Below are 20,085 nucleotides of genomic sequence, written 5' to 3'. Positions count from 1 at the left end.
GGCTCAAATCTTGTGGTGAGCAACAGCTTTTTTTATTAGAATAAATGATAATGCACAAAACAGATTATTATAAAGTGCGCTGTGATTATACATGTTTAACTCTGCCCCCATGTTCTGAAAAGACACAATCTTACTCATCTGATGCGAGTTCCAGGAAACAGCATGTCTGCCGAATCCCCTCCCATCCTCTGTTGTTTAGGTCATGGCATGACTTGACACTGTCCTCTCTCCATACTGAGCAGCCTGTTCACAGACACACAGAAGCGTGTGGCAATATTGACGTTTTATAACACAAACTCTACTGCCAGTGGTGAAGGAATTTCATGAACTTGACTTCTCGTGGGGATTCCAGAAATGACTGTGGCTTGTTTATAAAGGTTATGGCACATAAGCGTCATGTGGTTTTGATTTGGACGTAATTTTTAACTATGCTTAAAAAATATTGTGTGCAATGGGATTTCTAATCGCATTGGATGCTAACGTAACAGGGAGTTGTCTCACTCCCAGTTTGACACCAGAATGTTAAACAATAGGAAAAAGTTGGGAGATCATAATTAACAGCTTTTTTTTTTTCATTGATTTTTTTGTCATTGATTTTAGTAGCAAAAGTGGGGTCTCGGCTTTACCTGAGAGATTGATTGTAAATTTAGTGCTGAGTAAATGAGAGGCGGTTTTGCCACACGGTCTGCATGGGGATTTTTCCACGCCATGTGTCAGCTGAAGATATTCTCCTGGTCTTCAGAGGGCTGTTCCCAGGAACGCTTAGCCAAGACCCCAGGCTCAACACCCTGCTGTACTTTGAAATGGGATCTTTATTGTCCATAAAGTTTAAGCCAAGTATGAAGAATCGCTCCTCCCAAACAAAACACACACTCGCTCTCACACACACACACACACACACACACACACACACACACACACACACACACACACACACACACACACACACACACACACACACACACACACACACACACACACACACACACACACACACACACACACACACACACACACACACACACACACACACACACACACACACATGTATGAAGAGAGAAAGCGAGAAAGAGTGCACAGTCTGTTTTGTCAAAGCCATGTTTCCAATTATGCAGCAGATATATATAGATGAGATATGATAAAATAGTTTTCATAACTTTCTTTAATATAAAGAAGGCTCTTCATCTCATCTAACTACAGGAATAACATGAACAAACCTGTCTTGGTGCAATTAGATGTTATTTATTGAATTGATTCGATTTTTTTTAAAGCATGTCATTGCTAAATTGAGCAATTCTGTACATAATGCCAAATGCACTACCTTTCAGGAAATGTATTTGCCTTCACACCAGAATTGATCGCCGTTCTTCTGCAATTAAACCATCCCTCAAGACAGGATATCTTCCCTCTTTTATGTAATGATAAATTGAGCTGCAACACACCTGCACCTCAGACAAAACTGTTCCATATTTGCTGCTTTGAAGCTGGAGGGAAAACAAAGAGTGAAAATCAAAAAGACCTGACCCCGAGATAACAGATAAACAGCCTATCACATCTCCTTTCTGCTCCCAGCTATCTCAAACGAGATATGAACACAGAAACAGAGCTTCCATCTTTGATTTTACCTGTATGTGATGCAGTACATCACTGTAACCAATAGTAAAGAGAGACTTCAAAAGAGCAGGGAGGTCTTGGATTTCAGTTCGGGACCCCCTGGCCATCGGATGGATGAGGTAGAGCGTGAACGGCGAACGAAGACAACATCACAATGAAGAACTGTCTTGAGAGCCACAAATTACATTGGGAGGACAGTTAATGAGGGTGATAATACAGATGATAGATGAGAGGACGGCTATTACAGGCCAAATGTGTGAGATTTATGGTTTTGTTTTAAATGCACTACAGGCTAAATATGACAGTTTTTTTTATGATTTGATATGTTAATAAATCATTATTTAAACAATGGGGGGCTGGAATGCAAAAGCACAAGATGGAATTTGAGAATTTTTGGATTGTCTTTCTACAACAAAAGTAATCTTAAAATATTTGATAATGTTTCTAAAGAAGCAAGACGGCAACGCTAAGTCACTTAGAGTGAGTTGGGAAAGTTTCTGGATACCTGAGCACAAGTGTGTTCATTCACAGTAATGCAATACTGGAATAAAGTGTGTCACCATTGCTCACTTTGTCTGGACTGAATCAAACATGACTTCTTATCAGAGACGGATATTTATTTCTATTAAATGAGGCATCTTACCTTCTTAAAAAATATAGGCTTTAAATATAGTTTATATTAATTATAATATTTCGCCATATTATTTATTTATATTTTTATTTTTTTATTTAAACAGGTCTGCCATTGCTTGTACAGATTGATTATTCTCTTGTTTAAATCTCAAAATCACAAAATAAACCGCTTATTAACAGCAAGGGACATTCATAATGAGTTGTGTACCTGATCATCCAGAAACTGTAGATCAGAACAGTTTTTTTTCCCTGTATGACAAGGTTCCTGACTCAAGCCCCGGGCGACGTCACTGAGTGGGTGATGAGCTCTGAATTTCTTACACCACGAGAAAAAGGTCCCCAGCTGAAGGCAGGAAAAAGTGTGACGAGAGGAGCACGAAATGCCTAAACGTCTACCTGTTTGGATCAGGATGAGATCTGGAGCACTCGCAGAAAGGCGCGCGCACACAGGTTCAGCACATGGCACTCAGATCAACAGTTTTACTCTTCAAAAGAAAAACTGAATATTTTACATTCCAAACGGAAACGCTTTTTAAAAGTTCTGGCATTTGAGCAGTTCGAGAGGTTTGACTACATTCCATTAACCTAACCTAAGTGCGCTTCTGCCTGGAATTTTCCTCAATTTATCTGGTTTTGATGGATGAAGATCTCCAAGAAGTAAGAATGAAGATGCTGACGACTCTCCGAGCGGATTTTGCGACCGTCCTCACCCGATGATGTGCTTCTTGGAAGTGTATTATCCAGGAGTGCTGAATCTTCTCAGATAGGCTATTATCAAACGTTCGCACAGGACAAGCCATTTTCATCTCTGGACTAGTTCTTCAGCATCAGACGTACACTTCGGTCCTTCGAAAGGCATTTGACCATGGCGATTCCACTTTCCAGAACACAACTTGCTCTCTTCTTTATCCTGCTTTGTCCAGTCAACATTATCGGGCTCTGGTGGTAAGTAATATCTCAGGCGCGCGCTCAAACGCAATTCCAGCAAGCTAGCTCCATATTTAAGGTTCGATCAGTGTGATTATGGAAAGTCCAACGTTATAGTTTAGAGATGATCTAATATAAAAATATGACAGCACTCTTCGTTCCGGCTAATTGCATCATTATTCTTTAAAGAAACATCCATTGGGCACTCTTAACAATAAATGGTTCTCTGGTTCAGCATGAAACCTCTTGTTGTATTCCTGAGTGGGTTTCATGGTTCTCTGGAGGTTAAAAAGTTTAGGGGGTTCAGACCAGTGTGTGGGTTTTTGAAGTCTGTAACAGATTGTTTTATAAAGAAAGAAAAGACATTTGTGTAACTTACAAGGGTTCTTTTGTGACACTAGGCTGTAAAATATTCTGCTTCTGCTTTACCTTTATTGTTAAGAGTGCATGTAGTGCGGTTTTGCTGATTACAGGCATAAAATGAATTTCTGTACACAATATTGTCTGTGATTTGGTGGCTTATTTACGGCATACTCTATGAAAACTATTCACATTTATAGTCCCTTTCCATTGAGCACTTCTCGTAAAATCAAAATGCAAAACTGTTAAGAGTGTTATTCACAGTAAATAATTGCACAGATGATATAAAAAATGTAAAGATTGCAATTTTATAAAGTGCTTGTTTTGTTAAAAACATTAAGTAAATTAAAATAAATAAATAGCAAAAAATAAAATCCGATGGATCTGGAGGTCACTCTAAAAAGGTTAATACATTTGAAATCTGTACAGAGAAATTCACTGTGATGCCATCAAAGTCGTTGGTCATAGCTTTCATCATCGTCGGGTATACTAAGGGTTAAGCTTTACTTTGTTTCGAAGATAGACACATCAGGTCAGAGTTGGAATTTTAGCTGGACCTCCGGGCTGTGGGTGTCATCATAAACTACTCCTTCCCTTAACACTCTGAAATGCACGAGTTTGACAAGAGGGAGATTGTTTGATAAACAGAGACAATCCAAAGTGACACATTACTTTTAACAAGGGTGTTGTTTAACTTTGAATTTTCACTTTTCCACCTTATACAATGTCAGCTGCACACGTCTTACGCACACACACACTCTCCTTCATACACCTGGATGTCTAAAAAAGTTTGCGAAGACAATGATGCTTTCTTTTGGGCACGACGCATGCCATCGCAAACCTCTCGTCTGGTGCTGGGCTGTGCCGAGGGTCTCTGACAGACAGCGTGCCATTCACATGCTGAGAGGAGATGAAACGGAGGCAGATAAACTGGCTCTCAGGACTCTGATTGTGCTCTGATCTGCAGGGCTGAGAGCTGAGTGCTTGAGGAAGCGATGGGAAGCCTCACCTCCTCTGGAGTCTTCGGGGTCATGTGCTGGCACCCCGCCAGGAGTCTGTTGGACAGGTGTGCCTGTGCACGCGCCATACCCTCTAGCTTTTATGTCTGTGTGTGTGAGTCCACTCACAGTCTACATTTTTGCATTTAAATGCCCGTGTGTGACCTCACACTCTCTTTATTCTGTTAAAACAGTGTTCTCAATCTTAACCTTTTTGACTTGAAGGCTCCCATTGTCCAAAAAAATATTCAAAGGCCCCTCATATAATATTTCCTCCGGTATGTTCTGATGTAATGAATGAACCATAATGCCATTTGTGATTGCAGCGGCTTCAAGAACTGTATGTTCTGCAACAAAACAATAGATCATAATAATAATAATAATAATTACATTTTGCAAAAATAATTGAAAATTATGTTTAGTTTACATTTTAATGCACAATATTAAGTTAAAATATCTAAATTTAATTTCCCTCACCTTCTTTTAAATGCATAGTTTACTCAAAAAAGGACAATTCTGGTCATTTTTCAGTCAGCCTCATGTTGTTCCAAGCCCGACTTTCTTTCTTCTATGAAACGAAAAAGAAAAATGTTTTAACAGTTTTTGCCCATACAATGGGGTCCAAAACGACAACATTGGACTCCACTGACTTTCATTGTAAGGACAAAAAAAATTTTCTCCAAAATATATTATTTTGTGTTTCACAGAAGAAAGAAAGTCATACAGGTTTGGAACAACACGAGGGTGTGTAAATGACGACAGAATTGCCTTTTTTTATCCACTCACAAGTATCCTATTGAACCTAACCAATGTATGTGAGTGTGTCCCAGACGGCACAGTCTCCTCTGAGATGTTCAGTCTGAGAGAAGCGAATCTCATTTGGAGAATGGAGAGATATCCAATCAAGCGGCCTTGAGAGATGGATCAGATAACGATTGGATGACAGCTGCTTGGCCCGTTTGGCCTCACTTACAGTGTTTCACCTCCGAGCATGCGTCTGCCGCTCTCGTGTTTTTTCGGGTCTGTCCCATCTGCGTGTGACGGACAGCGTTGTGGTGATGGAGTTGCGTAGCGCCGCGGTTCCACTCGCATGATTTAGTGGCGCACTCCAAGACGAGATTGTGCCATGGCTCGGCGCCACGCGCCACAGAAGTGAACCCAAGCCACTCTGTGCAGTTCCAGCCCTGTCGTAACTGACTTCATATCCAGCATACTTGGGGGATTAAGTAGGGATGAATTTCGCTCTTTCACAAAGTGAAAAAAGAAGAGACTTATCTGTAACCGCGCAATTCATAATGTAACCTGAGGTCTCAGCAGGCGCAGAGGACGACGGGTCTATGAAAAGATAAATGTGCATGTGTATGTTCGCACTGATTATTTGGATAACTTCTCTTAATCACAGTTCCCCCCTCCGTTCCCTCTGTATTATCTCTCTCATACATCACGGTGTGGCTGTTTTTGGATATTCCTGATTGCACAAGTTGGGTACATCCTTTTCCATGTTATGATTAGGCCCCATCTCTCGCTTATCACATCCAGGAGTCTCACCAGATCAAGGAGATGGAGGAAAGAGTGGCTTTGAATAAAGCAGTGAGAATGATGGTTGATCATCAAGGGCGTGTGGTCTTCCTCTGCTTAGATACCAGCCTTATGTGCTGACCTCGGATCAGCATCCCCTAAATTAAAATCCTAATATGAATCACTGTGTGAGAAATGGCTGAAGTGATCGTCATGTCCAGATTGACTCTTTCCGCAGGCATGTTCCTTTGTCTATTGTTATGTTTTTGGCCATGGTCGTGGCTGGTTTCGATTAGAGCCAGGGAAGGGATGGTTCATCAGACAGACGAATATCTTCATCTCTATATCACCCAAGCCATAATGTGACCACATATGTGTCCCAGGGCCACTTTTGTGATATTCAAGCTTTCCTTTATAAGCCTGTGCTTTGCCTCGCCCCTTCTGACAGTGGAACAGGTCTTGGAAAGAGAGAGTCGCTCCAACACTGTCTGCTCTTTTACGAGTCTACACCTCCTGCTGTAAAATGTGGTTCCATTATTTGAGCAGTGATCCTGGTGCTGAGAAACTCACAGGTTTGTAGATAATCAGAGAGATTGCAGAGGAAAACATTGTATCTGCATGTGAAGATCGAGAACTGTGAAATAATAGAGATAATTAACGCATGCCTGTTTGTTAAGCACTATAGGAGCAGACTTTTCCTGGTGGGCTGCTGGATGTCAAAATCAAACAGAAAACCAAATTAGATTTTTTTAAGGGAGACATTTTTATACTGTCATTGAAATAATAAAATAAATATAAACAAATGTGCCATCATTAAATAATTAATGTATCACGTATAATGTATTCTTAATTATGGAGAATTTATGCATGGGCCACTATGATCATGCATTGATATACACTATATCAGCAAAATTTTGGGACGTCTGCCTTTACATGAACTTTAATGACATCACATTCTTAATTCATAGGGTTTAATATGGAGCTGGCCCACCCTTTGCAGCTATAACAGCTTCAACTTTTCTGGGAAGGCTTTCCACAAGGTTTAGGAGTGTGTTTATGGGAATTTGTGACCATTCTTCTAGAAGCGCATTTGTGAGGTCAGGCACTAATTTTGGACGAGAAGGTCTGGCTCGCAGTCTCCGCTCTAATTCATCCCAAAGGTGTTCTATTGGGTTGAGGTCAGGACTGCAGGCCAGTCAAGTTCCTCCACACAAAACTCACTCATCCATGTCTTTATGGACCTTGCTTTGTGCGATGGTGCGCAGTCATGTTGGAAAAGGAAGGGGCCATCCCCAAACTGTGTTCCCACAAATTTGGGAGCATAAAATTGTCCAAAATGTCTTGGTATGCTGAAGCATTAAGAGTTCCTTACACTAGAACTAAGGGGCCAAGCCCAACCCCGGAAAAACAATCCCACACTATACACCCCCCCCCTCCACCAAACTTTACACTTGGCACAATGCAATCAGGCAAGTACTGTTCTCCTGGCAACCGCCAAACCAGACTCATCCATAGGATTGCCAGACAGAGAAGTGCAATTTGTCCCTCCAGAGAACACGTCTCCACTGCTCTAGAGTCCTATGTACACCACTGCATCTGACGCTTTGCATTGCACTTGGTGATGTAAGGCTTGGATGCAGCTGCTCGGCCATGGAAACCCATTCCATGAAGCTCTCTACGCACTGTTCTTGAGTTAATCTGAAGGCCACACGAAGTTTGGAGGTCTGTAGCTATTGACTCTGCAGAAAGTTGGCAACTTCTGCACTCTGTTCGCCTCAGCATGCGCTGACCCCGCTCTGTGATTTTATGTGGCCATTGTACCCAATTGCTTCCACTTTGTTATAATACCACTAACAGTTGACCGTGGAATATTTAGCTGTGAGGAAATTGTACGAATGGACTTATTGCACAGGTGGCAACCTATCATGGTTCCACGTTTGAATTCACTGAGCTCCTGAGAGCGACCCATTCTTTCACAGATGTTTATAGAAGCAGTCTGCATGCCTAAGTGCTTGATTTTATACACATGTGGCCATTGAAGTGATTGGAATACCTGAATTCAATGATTCGGCCCTAATACTTTTGGCAATATATTGTATATCAATATATATACTGTAATCTGTGTGAAATGCTATTTTACGTGTGAAAAACAGTATATTTTCACATATATAATTTCATACAGTAATATCAATTATTGTAATACATCATCAGGTACTTGTGATGAGTAAAAACTGCTGCTGGCTTTACAGAAGTGCTATGCATAATGAATAGTGATTTAAAAAAAAAGACTAAAATCCATCATCTCCTGCAAATTTTTGCTATAGGCCGTGTCCAAAATTCTCTCCAGGCGCCGAATACAAGTAAAAATTGACATTGGTGAATAGTGTGTGCCAATTGGCCTGTGACTTTATTAGGAAGAGCAACATAATACATGGTTTAAGTCAAACTGTAAAAGCAATAGTCTGACCCTCACTGATTTGAGAGACATGAGTGATTCAAAAGAAAGATTGTACAAACTAAATACTTAAAGCTGCCCATCAAAAGATTATTGTTTTGTTGTTGTTGTTGTTGTTTTTAACCAGTACTCCATGTGACCACACATACTGTATGTGGAATATTCCTTGCATTAAACCACTAATACAAATATGAGCATTTGAAATTAAAGAAACTCATGTTGTTCCAAAGAATGACACAATGACATCTCACTAATATAGTGAGGGAAAAACAGTTAATTAGTTATTTTGGCATAACTTAATTTAAATAAAATAATAAATAGTTTTATAATGTGCAATGAAATGAATCCAATGTGCCCTTTAGCACATGTAAGCATATATCACAGCAAAACACACCCGCACTGCTCCATGTCCAAAGACTTCTGTTGAGTGGTCATATGTAAATGAAATATTAGGTCTATCAGGATGGGATGCATCACTTGTAAAGCCTGTTATCTCCCCTCTCATATTTCTTATCAGACCGCCATGGAAGGCGACTGGCAAGAGCGTTGGTTTGACTTTTTAAAACAAACTTGCACGGCAGATGAATGTTATTAGTCTGAAAGATTAGCCTAGACAGGGGTGAATGAAAAGCAATGAGGTATTCGCACAGAGCTCTGCTCCCCCAGACGGCAACGTAATGATAAAAACCGACTTCAGCTGCACGGATCACAGACGCTGAACTTCACTCTAATACGGCGAGAGTTATTAAAAAGTAAGAACCGGAGGATTGTGCCGTTCTTACATTACGTCATAGCGACTGTCACGGGAAGCTCTGGCAGCTCGCTCCACGCTTTGGACCAGAGGCCTCTTCTCCCATTAGCAGTTGAAATAAACAATTGATTCAAGTGTAAACACACGTCTGTCGTCACTTTTGATAAAACCTAGCAATTAAGATGCAGCTTTTTTGCTTTAAATGTTATCTGTTTATGTTCAAAGGGGTAATACGATTACCGCTGACATTATAGTGTGTCTGACTCTAGTAGTTGTCTTTTTTCTGTTTATTTTCTTTGTCATCTGCAAGGAACAATGAGTATGCCTAAAAACCACGAAAAGCCTAAATGAATGAGGATCTGCTCAGACCTTTACCTGAACCGTGCAGTAAAGCAACAGAACATTAAATTTATAATGCTTTACATCATTTAAAGTGGTTTGTGTGCCGTGCGGTTTGAGGAGATAACCGCACTTTATCTTGTGAAACCTTATGTAGTTCAGATGAGTCATCTGATGAAGCTTTGTTGGTTTCAGGGCAGTGGGGAGTCCCTTGGTCATGGACCCGAATAGCATCTGCAGGAAGACCAAACGTCTGGCGGGCAAGCAGGCCGAGCTCTGCCAGACCCAGCCGGAGATCGTCAACGAAGTTGCCAAGGGCGCCAAGCTGGGCGTGCGAGAATGCCAATACCAGTTCCGCTTTCGCCGCTGGAACTGTACCAGCCAGAACAAGTACTTTGGCAAAATCCTCCAGCAAGGTGAGCATTTTTTCTGACGTAGCGTAAGAATCCACTCTCCGCCTAAATGAATCAATCTTTGTCTCGATTATGTGTCAGCGACATCTCTCTGAGGGCATGAACTCTGGCCCTGAGACCTGTGCCCTCTTTTCAGCATGTTTGATCCAAGTTCATAAGAGAACAAGGACAGCTGTTGTGTCCGGTTTACCTCAGTGCTTTTCTTCTGTGTTAAATTGCTCTCTAAAAACGATCCCCAAATTGCATGATCATTGATCTGCTGCATTTTTCAGCCCTTTGAAGAGTAATAAACTAACGTAACCTCTACAATTATTAGGCCGTCCACTCAGGATTCAACTCCTCCCTTCTCACGTTTGATAACGTGAGAGCAGTGGCCATTATTTTACCCCACAACAGTCTAAAATGTCTGTCATTATCTAATATTTTGTAAACGTTTTCTTTGAAAGATTTGATGAACAACCCAAAGGGCGAGTGTAAATGCTTTCGAGACGGATAGCAATCCGATCAAGAGGTGGTTTGATACGTAATAGGCCCAGCTCAGCCTAGTGTAAATGCATCTGGTAGTTCAGACCACAGTTTACGTGAACTTGATTTAAATTTGTAAATTGTCCCAAAAATAAACACATTCTTAGAGCAACAGTATGATACCGTTTTTGCAATCATATTTTTTTGCTTCCAATGAGTATGCATGAGCAAATAATTATAGGATGTGTCGGTGTGAATTTTAGATGCTGCGTGTTGCATACCGTTTCCTTTTTTAAACACTTTCATTGGTTGTGACCAGTAGAGGGCACTATTTTGGCATAGCCAGCAGCGTATGAGATTAAGATGGTCAGTAAATGTTGTGCCTAATTTGACTTGAGTTTTCTCTGTAGACATACCCATATCGCAGTGATGTAGAGAGATGCAGGCTTGTCATATCCAGGTCTGGAGCTGAGAGTTCACGATTTGGCCTCCAGTGTGGACGTGTTCACACACGGATTGCAACATGATTCCTCTGTCTGCAACAGCCCATCTTAGACTGAGCACTGGAGACTGCCTCACAAAATGGAAATTAATCATAAATTCCTCTGTGTCTATAGGTGAAGCTTAAGTGCTCTTCTGTTTTCATGCATTTACCACAATTACCGTGAGACTCTGCTCTAATGACCACGTGTCAGAGCCGAGAGCTCTGCTAAGGCAGGTTCACTTCCTGCACCGTGCGATAGGGTTGTACAAAGTGTCTCACATATTTCTTCCATTGCTAAATAACTGGGGGCTATTTTCTTCCCCTATTCAAACATGTAAACCAGAGCTTGTTTTCTTGGCCCAAGGGAGCGGCCTTCTAATGCCAGAATTTGCTGGAAATGCTGTCGGCTGCTCTTACATGTTGTCTCTGAGGTTGTAATGAAGTCGTTAAAATCGCTCAGAGACAATATGCGGTTCCAATTAGAAACCCCAGAAATGATAAGGACACTGCGTGTGCGTAATTTGCCCTGTCACCTCAGGAATGCTGCTCATTATTTTTGCTGTCAAGACCTCTTGTTTCTTGTCTGTGTCAATAAGTGTATGGTATTGTGCATTGTCTGATGTACAGAGGTTACTGACATTGTTCCTGATGTTCAGGTCTCAGAATGGCAACATGAAGCATGTGAATTCAAATTATATTTTAATTAATAGCACAAATGGTAGCATAGAGTCTGAAATATGACCGAAATGGTCCATAGATCAGAGAGAGAGAGAGAGAGACCAGTGTTTTTATTTATTTTTTAAATGTATTTTATATCTATGAGAAATTTTGTATTTATTTTTGAAGCACTCGATATACTCTACCCTTCGAAAGTTTGGGGTTGGTGCGATGTTTACAAAAATACAGTAAAAACAGTACAATAACTGTTTTCTATTTTAATATAATATTTTAAAACTAAATTTATTCCTGCGACGGCAAAGGTGAAATTTCAGCATTACTTTAGTCTTCAGTGTCACATGATCCTTCAGAAATCATTCTAATATGCTAATTTGGTGATGTTTAAACAGTTGTGCTGCTAAATATTTTTATAGAATCTGTAAGAAAAAAAAAATCCCAGGATTATTTGACGTATGGAATGTTCAAAAGAACAGCATTTATTTTAAATAAACTTTTTTGTCAAATGTTTAAAAAAAAAAAAAAAAAAACTTTTAGTACTGTGGTATACGGAACAGGCTTAAAAAAACAGGCTTAAATTTGAATCTGAGTCTCAATGAAAGCCTTTGTTTTCAATTTACAGTATATGAAGTATAAGTAAGTCATTAAAAAGTTTAATCACATCATATTTTGTGAGATAGAAGTGCCATACAGTATGTGATAATGTGAATGATCCCTCTGGTATTCTGTAATGGGACTCAGAGCTTCTCTCAAATTTTACCATCAGAAATAACATTCTCACATCAGCCATTTGTTCAGCAGATGTGTTTGGTATCGTCAGTATTCTGATAGTAGTGATCGTGAACTCACATTTGAACTCGCAAGCATGCGTGCATTCAAGAAAAGGGCAGGGAAAGAGAGAGAGAGAGAGAGGGGCTGAGAAAAAGATAAAAGGGTGCGCTTATATCAGATAACAATGCTACAGTACATCTCCAAGCCTGGAGGCAAACCATTTTTGCAAGCATTAAGACTATAAACTCTCTTTTTTTCTATATAATCCCATTTCAAACCTTTGATGTATGCTACAAACCTAAGCACAAAACACACACTGTAGCTTGGCATTCACTGTATTTCCAGCCCCACTGCTGGAACAGGTCAGAGGCCGGTGCACTCAGCATGAAGGACTGCATGAATATGTGTTATCATTTAAAGGGACAGCCAGTCCTATTGTAATGGATCCCTTGTGCACTCAAGAGTAACTCTATTGGACATATTTGAGGGTTGAGACAGTCCATTTGATGCAGAGGTCACTTCAGTTTGTTAGTGTGAAAGCGAATTTTCAAATCCTGCATCTGACGTTCTAAGATCGCTTGAAAGGTGGTATAGGTTACGTTTCATGTGGACCCTGAGAATAGCCTGAGAATTACTCATATTATCCACTTGCATGTGTGTGTGTATATAGCTTCGGTTGCCTTCAGTTGATAAAAGTGGATCCCAGGTATGCAAGATCTGCACAGCATTAGACATTTTCTCAACACTCGCTGCATGCAGGCAGCACATGGTGGCAAAATAAATCAATCAAAATGATTCCCGCCCGTCAACACTGGTGGAGCCGCTGGAGGGGCCCTGCCTTCTCTGCATCTCTTTTCATCCTGCAGCCCCATGCTTCATTGACTCAAAGATTGAGTATTAAAAAAATATTTGCTAATTCTCACAGAAGCCCCTTCTGGCATTAAGTTCTCTCTTTCTTTTCTAGGCAGGCCTGGGCATAGACAGCTGCACAAAATTTGTTTGGAATTTGTGTCTTGGAGGAAAAAATAAGAGAGGGAGGTGAAATCAAGAGACTTTTTACCCTCTGTCTGTCATGACAACCCCCATCTTATGAATGTATTGGATTAGATTAGTGTGGATCTAAAGGGGTGAATTTTGTCTTTGTACTAGTTTAAATGTTGGATGATACAGTGTTTACAAAATATAGTTTGATCATGATATGTCTGACTTTCTAAAATGCTGATGTAATATCAGGGTTCCCATGAACATGGAAAATCTGGAAATATCAGGAATGTTTTTAAGTAATGGTAATTTTATTAATGATTAAAAGCAGGCTAGATCTGCCCTGCTCTAAAATATGTAATCAGCTAGTTTTAGCAAAACAACTTACATTCTCTTTAAGTTAACATTATTTGTTTTTCTTCTCATATTGGTTAGGCCTACTTATTGTAACAATTGCATTGCATTACCATCATGACAATGATGATATAAAAATTAGGATGAACAGATTCAAAGACAGATTGGTTTCTTGATGTCTTAAAGGGATAGTTCACCCAAAAATGTAACTTACCCCATGATTTGCTCACCCTCAAGCCATCCTAGGTGTATATGACTTACTTCTTTCAGACGAATACAATCAGAGTTATATTAAAAAATGTCCTGGCTCTTCCAAGCTTTATAATGGTGTTCCTGATTTTGAAGTCCACATCCATCCATCCATCATAAAATTAATCCATACGGCTCCAGGGTGTTAATAAAGGCCTTCTGAAGTGAAGTGATGCGTCTGAAACCAGATACTGCACTGTCTAGTAATGCACAACAGACCGACAATCCAAACAAACAATGTTACGAGGGGTTATGACATTTGTATACATATATGTGTTATATCTAATACTATCAGTGATTGGATTAACACAGAATAGTAAAAAAGTGGATGTTGAGTAAAATAATGTATTGTTTAAAACTACTGTGAAATCAATCATTATGAGAACCAATATACACTATATTCCCAAAAGTTTTGGGACACCTGCCTTTACATGTACATGAACTTTAAGGACATCACATTCTTAATCCATAGGGTTTAATGTGGAGTTGGCCCACCCTTTGCAGCTATAACAGATTCAACTCTTCTGGGAAGGTTTTCCACAAGGTCTAGGAGTGTGAATTGGATTGGGATTTTTCTAGAAGCGCTTTTGTGAGGTCAGGCACTGATGTTGAACAAGAAGGCCTGGCTCCAGAGTCACTTCTTGAGCTAATCTGAAGGCCACACAAAGTTTGGAGGTCTGTATCTATTGACTCTGCAGAAAGTTGCCGACTTCTGCGCACTGTGCGCATCAGCATGCTCTGATCCGTTCCTGCTCTACCACTTCATGGCTGAGTTGCTGTTGTTCCCAATTGCTTTCACTTTGTTATAATACCACTAACAGTTGACCATGGAATATGATGGAAATTACTGAAGAAATTTCACGAATGGACTTTTTGCATGGGGTGGCAACCTATCACGGTACCACGCTTGAATTCATTGAGCTCCTGACAACAAACTATTTTTACACACCTGTGGACATGGAAGTAAATGGAACACCTGAATTCAATGATTTGGAAGTGTGTCCCAATACTTTTGGCAATATAGTGTACATTATATTAAGTATTACAGTTGTTTAATAGTATTATTAAACCTCTGGAAACTTTCATTTCATCCCATGCGATTAACATAAATGTAAACAAAACGTTGGATTGTTCACACAGCTGCTTCTTTCTTGTGCCTTTTGAAAGTGAACTGCTGTAGGTTGTTGTAGACAAGTGTAGGCTGTGAATGAATGATTTGGAGAGATCACTTGTAAATAAATATTACACTCTGTCACTCAAATGGACTAGCCTCACATCAGAGCTTGATTTTGTGTTAAATTCTGGGATTACAGAATTACGCAATCCTGTAGGGACTTATGTCACAGAAAGGATTCATGTTTGGATAGTAATGTAGTGAACAGCTCTCAGTTTATACAGATTTCATTGGTGTTCGGTCAGTCATATTGGGTCTAGCTAGACGCAGTGGGAAAACTTTTTGCTGAAACGGTCCAGTTCTGCTTCCTCGAGTCGCCAGAAAATGCAGACTCAGCACCAGTTAAAGCCAGCGCCTGCAGACACTCAGCCACGCTAAGCACCTGAGCAGCGGCAACGCCCCAGTCAGGAAAAAAGCTTTGTACCCAAGCATCAGGGACCCCGGCCAAAGATAACGCTAGAAGCAGTCCTGATCTGCAGAGAAGGAAGAGGTGAGGGCTAAGTCTCGCAGAGGCCGGACCGCTCCCCAAAATGCTCCAAATTTCCCCCCAATGGCCTGTTTCAGTTCCGGCAGAGAGGAAAAATGTTGTTGTTATTGTTGCGAGTACAAGCAGCGAGCCCGCTCTAACGCACGCTCCCTTGCACTCGACTGCTGTTATAGCGAACCCAATAAAAAACATAAATACTCAACAAAAGAGCATTCTTCCTCTTCCGCACCACACAAGGGTCAGCGCCCAGCTCAAACGCAGCACGCTGCCACTCGACACTATGAAACCCCTGGCCAACCAGGCCGAGGCTTGGAAAGCCATCCCTTGTGTGTCATGTTGGGTCATAAAAACAATAGAACAAGGCTACTCGCTCCAATTTGCTCACAAACCACTTCAGTAAGGAGCAGCGTGTCTCACGTTCTCCGCGCCGAAGTGATGAGCTTATTGGAAAAAGGCCATTGAGGCGGTGCCTCCAGCCCAAAGCGAGTCGGGCTTCTACAGCTGCTACTTCCTTGTTCCCGAAAAGGATGGCGGCCTCAGGCCCATCCTAGACCTCAGACATCTGAACAAGGCCCTTATCAAGCGTCCCTTCAGAATGTTAATGTTGAAGCATATCCTCGCGTAGATTCGCCCGATGGATTAGTTCTTCTCAGTGGATCTGAAAGATGCTTACTTTCACAGCCAGATAGCTCCCCGTCACAGACCGTTCCTGAGATTTGCGTTCAACAGGAGGGTCTACCAGTATACAGTCCTGCCATTCGGACTGTCCCTGGCACCTCACACTTTTACAAAGTGCATGGATGCGGCACTCTCCTTTTTGAGAAAAATGGAAATGCGCATTCTGAACTACCTCGACGACGGGCTCGTTCTGGCCCAGTCAGAGGCAAACTAGAATCCCACAAATCTGTGCTACTCAGCCATCTAGAATGCTGGGTCTCAAGATAAAACACAGCCAAGAGTTTGCTGCTCCCCAGGCAAATTATCCCTTTCCTGGGCGCAATATTAGACTCTGCCCAGATGAAGGCGTGGCTGTCGGACGAGCGCTCACATTCCATACAGCGACTCGCATGCTCGTTCAAAACGGGAACCAACAGAGAATCTTTCAGAGAATGCGAGGCCTCATGGCTTCAGCTTCCTCATTACTTCCATTGGGCAGGCTTCACATGCATCCCCTGCAGTACTGGCTGAAAAAACGGTTTCCTCCCCGAGCTTGGCGCTCAGGCCCCCTCTCTATCAAAGAAAGCAACAGCTGTGTCAAAGCCCTGGCCTTTTGGTCAAAACCCAGCCTTTTCGAGTCTGGAGTGAGCTTGCGGAACGATATTGAGATGAATGGTGGTCACCACGGACACCTCCAACACGGGTTGGGGTGCTCTGTGTGAGGGCAAACCGGCCTTCGGCTCATGGTTGAGCACGGTGCTGGCCCTCAAGACCTTCCTGCCAAGTCTCGCGGGTCATCATGTCTTGGTCCGTACGGACAACACGACAGTGGTTTCCTACATAAATCGCCAAGCCGGGCTCAGATCATTACGGCTGTACAAACTAGTCAGAGATCTCCTCCTATGGGTGAATGGCAACTTGCGCTCACTAAGGGCAGTGAATGTGCCGGGCAAACAGAACCAGGGGGCAGATAAGCTGTCCCGAGGCCTTGTGTCCTCAGGGGAATGGACCCTCCATCCCCAAACGGTTCAAATGATTTGGAATGTTTTTGGGAGGGCAGAGGTCGAACTCTTTGCCTCCGAAGACAACTGTCATTGCCCAATATTTTTCTCAAAGAGCAGGGATGCGTTGGCCCACGAATGGCCCAGCCACCCGCTTTATGCTTTTCCCCCGGTCTCGTTCCTCCCCCAAGTCTTGAAGAGAATCAGGGAGGGCAGACACACAGTCCTACTAGTGGCCCCTCTCTGGCAGACCCAGTCTTGGTTCCCCGAGTTGATTTAGCTCTCAGCAGCGCCATGGCCAATTCCCCTGAGGAAAGACCTCCTTTCCCAGGCGAACAGGACGATTTGGCACCCCCGTCCCAAACTGTGGGCACTACATGTGTGGCACCTCGAGGGGAGTTCAAGGACCTTCCAGCGAATGTCCTGAACACTAGTAACGAGGCTAGAGCGCTGTCTACTAGAGCGCCTCTACGCTCTGAAATGGTCTGTGTTCTCTGACTGGTGCTCAGCCAGGAACCAGCATCATGTGAAGTATCACTGATACTCTCTTTCCTGCAAGAGCTGTTGGATGGTCAAGGTCTATGTGGCAGCCATCGCAGCTTTTCATGCACTGATGGCTGGCCAGTCAGTGGCCAGGAACGACATGATTGTCCATTTCCTAAACTGAGCCAGAAGGCTTAACCCCCTACGACCCCCTACGGTGCCCTCCTTGGACCTATCACTGGTTCTTCGAGCTCTGAAAGAGGCCCCATTCGAGCCGTTAAAAACGAATTCAAGCCACTCTCGCTAAAAACTGCACTATTGCTAGCACTTGCATCAGTGAAGTGAGTTGGTGACATACATGCACTCTCCGTGATTGCTTTCTGTCTGGAGTTTGGCCCAGCTGACTCTAAAGTCTCCCTCAAACCGAGACATGACATGGCTATGTGCCAAAAGTGCTTTCGACCCCGTTCAAAGCGATCATGCTCTCTGCTCTACCCTCCACGGAGGATGAGCAGCAGTTGCACCTGCTCTGCCCAGTCAGGGTCCTAAGAGCACATATTGAGCGCTCTGCCCAGTACAGACAGTCAGAGCAGCGTTTTGTAAGCTTTGGCAGCCGCAACAAAGGGCTTCCAGTCACAAAGCAAAGACTATCCGGATGGTTAGTGGATGCTATCGCTATAGCCTATGCTTCTATGGGCCTGCAATGCCCCATAGGTGTCAAAGCTCACTCCACAAGAGGCATGGCCTCTTCCTGGGCATGGTCAAGCGGAGTATCTATTGGGGACATCTGTAGAGTGGCGGCTGGTCATCACCATCTACCATTGCCAGGGTTTACAGTTAGGAAGTCCCTGCTCTGCCCAGTCCTTTCTGTATAAAAAGGAGGTGAGCCGGTCTAGAACTCATATGTCCCTGCGTTGCAAGCACTTGGGCCCCTCTTTAAGATTATGTCCGGCCTCTGTGAGCCATTTTTCATATTTAGGTCTTGCCCATACAAACTCTGTCAATAAACTCTGGCTTGGGACCCTTGCATTAGTGTCTCAGCAAGAGCATGTGAGCAAAGCGGAGCGGTGTGACGCTCAGCTCAATATTCTGCTCTATGCCAGCGCACTCCACTCAATTGCTCACGGCCCAAGAAAACGCTCAACTAATGAACCGCTCACGCTCACCAGTAAATAAATCCCGCTACGGCATTAAATGTATCTGTAGTAGGCTTAGGCCGGCTACACACTGGCTGCATGGCTTGAGCGTGGCATTTCTGTTGCGTGTCAGCGTTTTCTATGTCTTTGAACACCAGAAACTTGTCTGATGTTGCGCTGCTGCTGCTAGGTGACGTACAGGGAAGGCCTATATTTCATGTTAAACATAAATATATAGCCTACTGATACATCAACAACAACGTCGGCAGTGTTGACGGCCAAATAGGCTACAGAATATTTCGCTCTGTATTGACAGGTGCAATATTTGAAAATCGATAATTATTATAATTTTTTTTTTAAATTACAATTATTTCTGTATTTGTCAAAACCTAGAGACTTTCAAACATTAAAATATCATTTATTAATATGTATTCGTGTCAAAATGACTTATAAACATCTTTTCCTATTCTATTTTGCCTGGAAACGCTTCCAACACGCTTGCGTGTCGCGTGAAAAATTGGCGTTGGTTCTTTTTCTAGCATGCACGTGTTTTCGTCACTGCCTTATTGCTTTTTTGAATTTCTAGAATAAATGTATCAAATACAGTAGTATGATTATAAATAGGCAAGCAGTTATTTTTGTAGTTTTATTAATTTAAATGCATTACATTAACTTTATCTATTAAAAAAAATGTCTACCCCTTTGGCAAACTTGCCTATAAAGTGCAAATACTGAAAAAGTATATTTGATTTGTGTTATTTTATTTCCGTGAACATTCGCTACAAAACAGGCACATTAAACAAACACACACACAAGAAGAAATGCATGTAGAACTTCATAAAACACATCTGGATTATCATGCCCATAAAAAGCACACACAGATGAAATGCACTTAACAAAATCTTATCAAAGCACCGGATTGTTTACTGGCGTTAATAAAAGAAACACGCATTTTAACAAGTGGTTTAATAACTTAACTTCAACAATCGTCGCTTCAGTCGAAGTAACCTGAATCCATGGCAAATCGGAGCATCTTTTATAGGCAAATGCCCCGCCCATTCTAGCGGGCTCTGTGCTCAGCTCGGCGTGCTCCGCACATATTGGTTTGCGCAGTTACGCCGCTCTGCCATTGGTTTGTGCAGTTCCCACTGACCAGCCAA

General features: G+C 42.1%; 1 protein-coding gene across 1 annotated transcript in view; it reads left to right on the top strand.

Moving 5' to 3' along the window:
- The first annotated feature begins 2,566 nt into the window (after positions 1–2,566).
- The window catches only part of wnt6b (wingless-type MMTV integration site family, member 6b), a 31,491-nt gene continuing 13,972 nt past the window's right edge, over positions 2,567–20,085 (top strand). The window contains exons 1-2 of the mRNA XM_079822285.1: positions 2,567–3,192; positions 9,791–10,011. Coding sequence (XP_079678411.1) covers positions 3,113–3,192; positions 9,791–10,011 — 301 coding nt within the window. The 5' untranslated portion in view covers positions 2,567–3,112. The remainder of the gene's footprint in view (positions 3,193–9,790; positions 10,012–20,085) is intronic.

Source organism: Gobio gobio (genome assembly GCF_949357685.1).
Source record: "Gobio gobio genome assembly, chromosome: 7".
Lineage (NCBI taxonomy): Eukaryota > Metazoa > Chordata > Actinopteri > Cypriniformes > Gobionidae > Gobio > Gobio gobio.
Note: the sequence above shows the minus strand (reverse complement) of the source record. Positions and strands in the feature narration are given on the sequence as shown.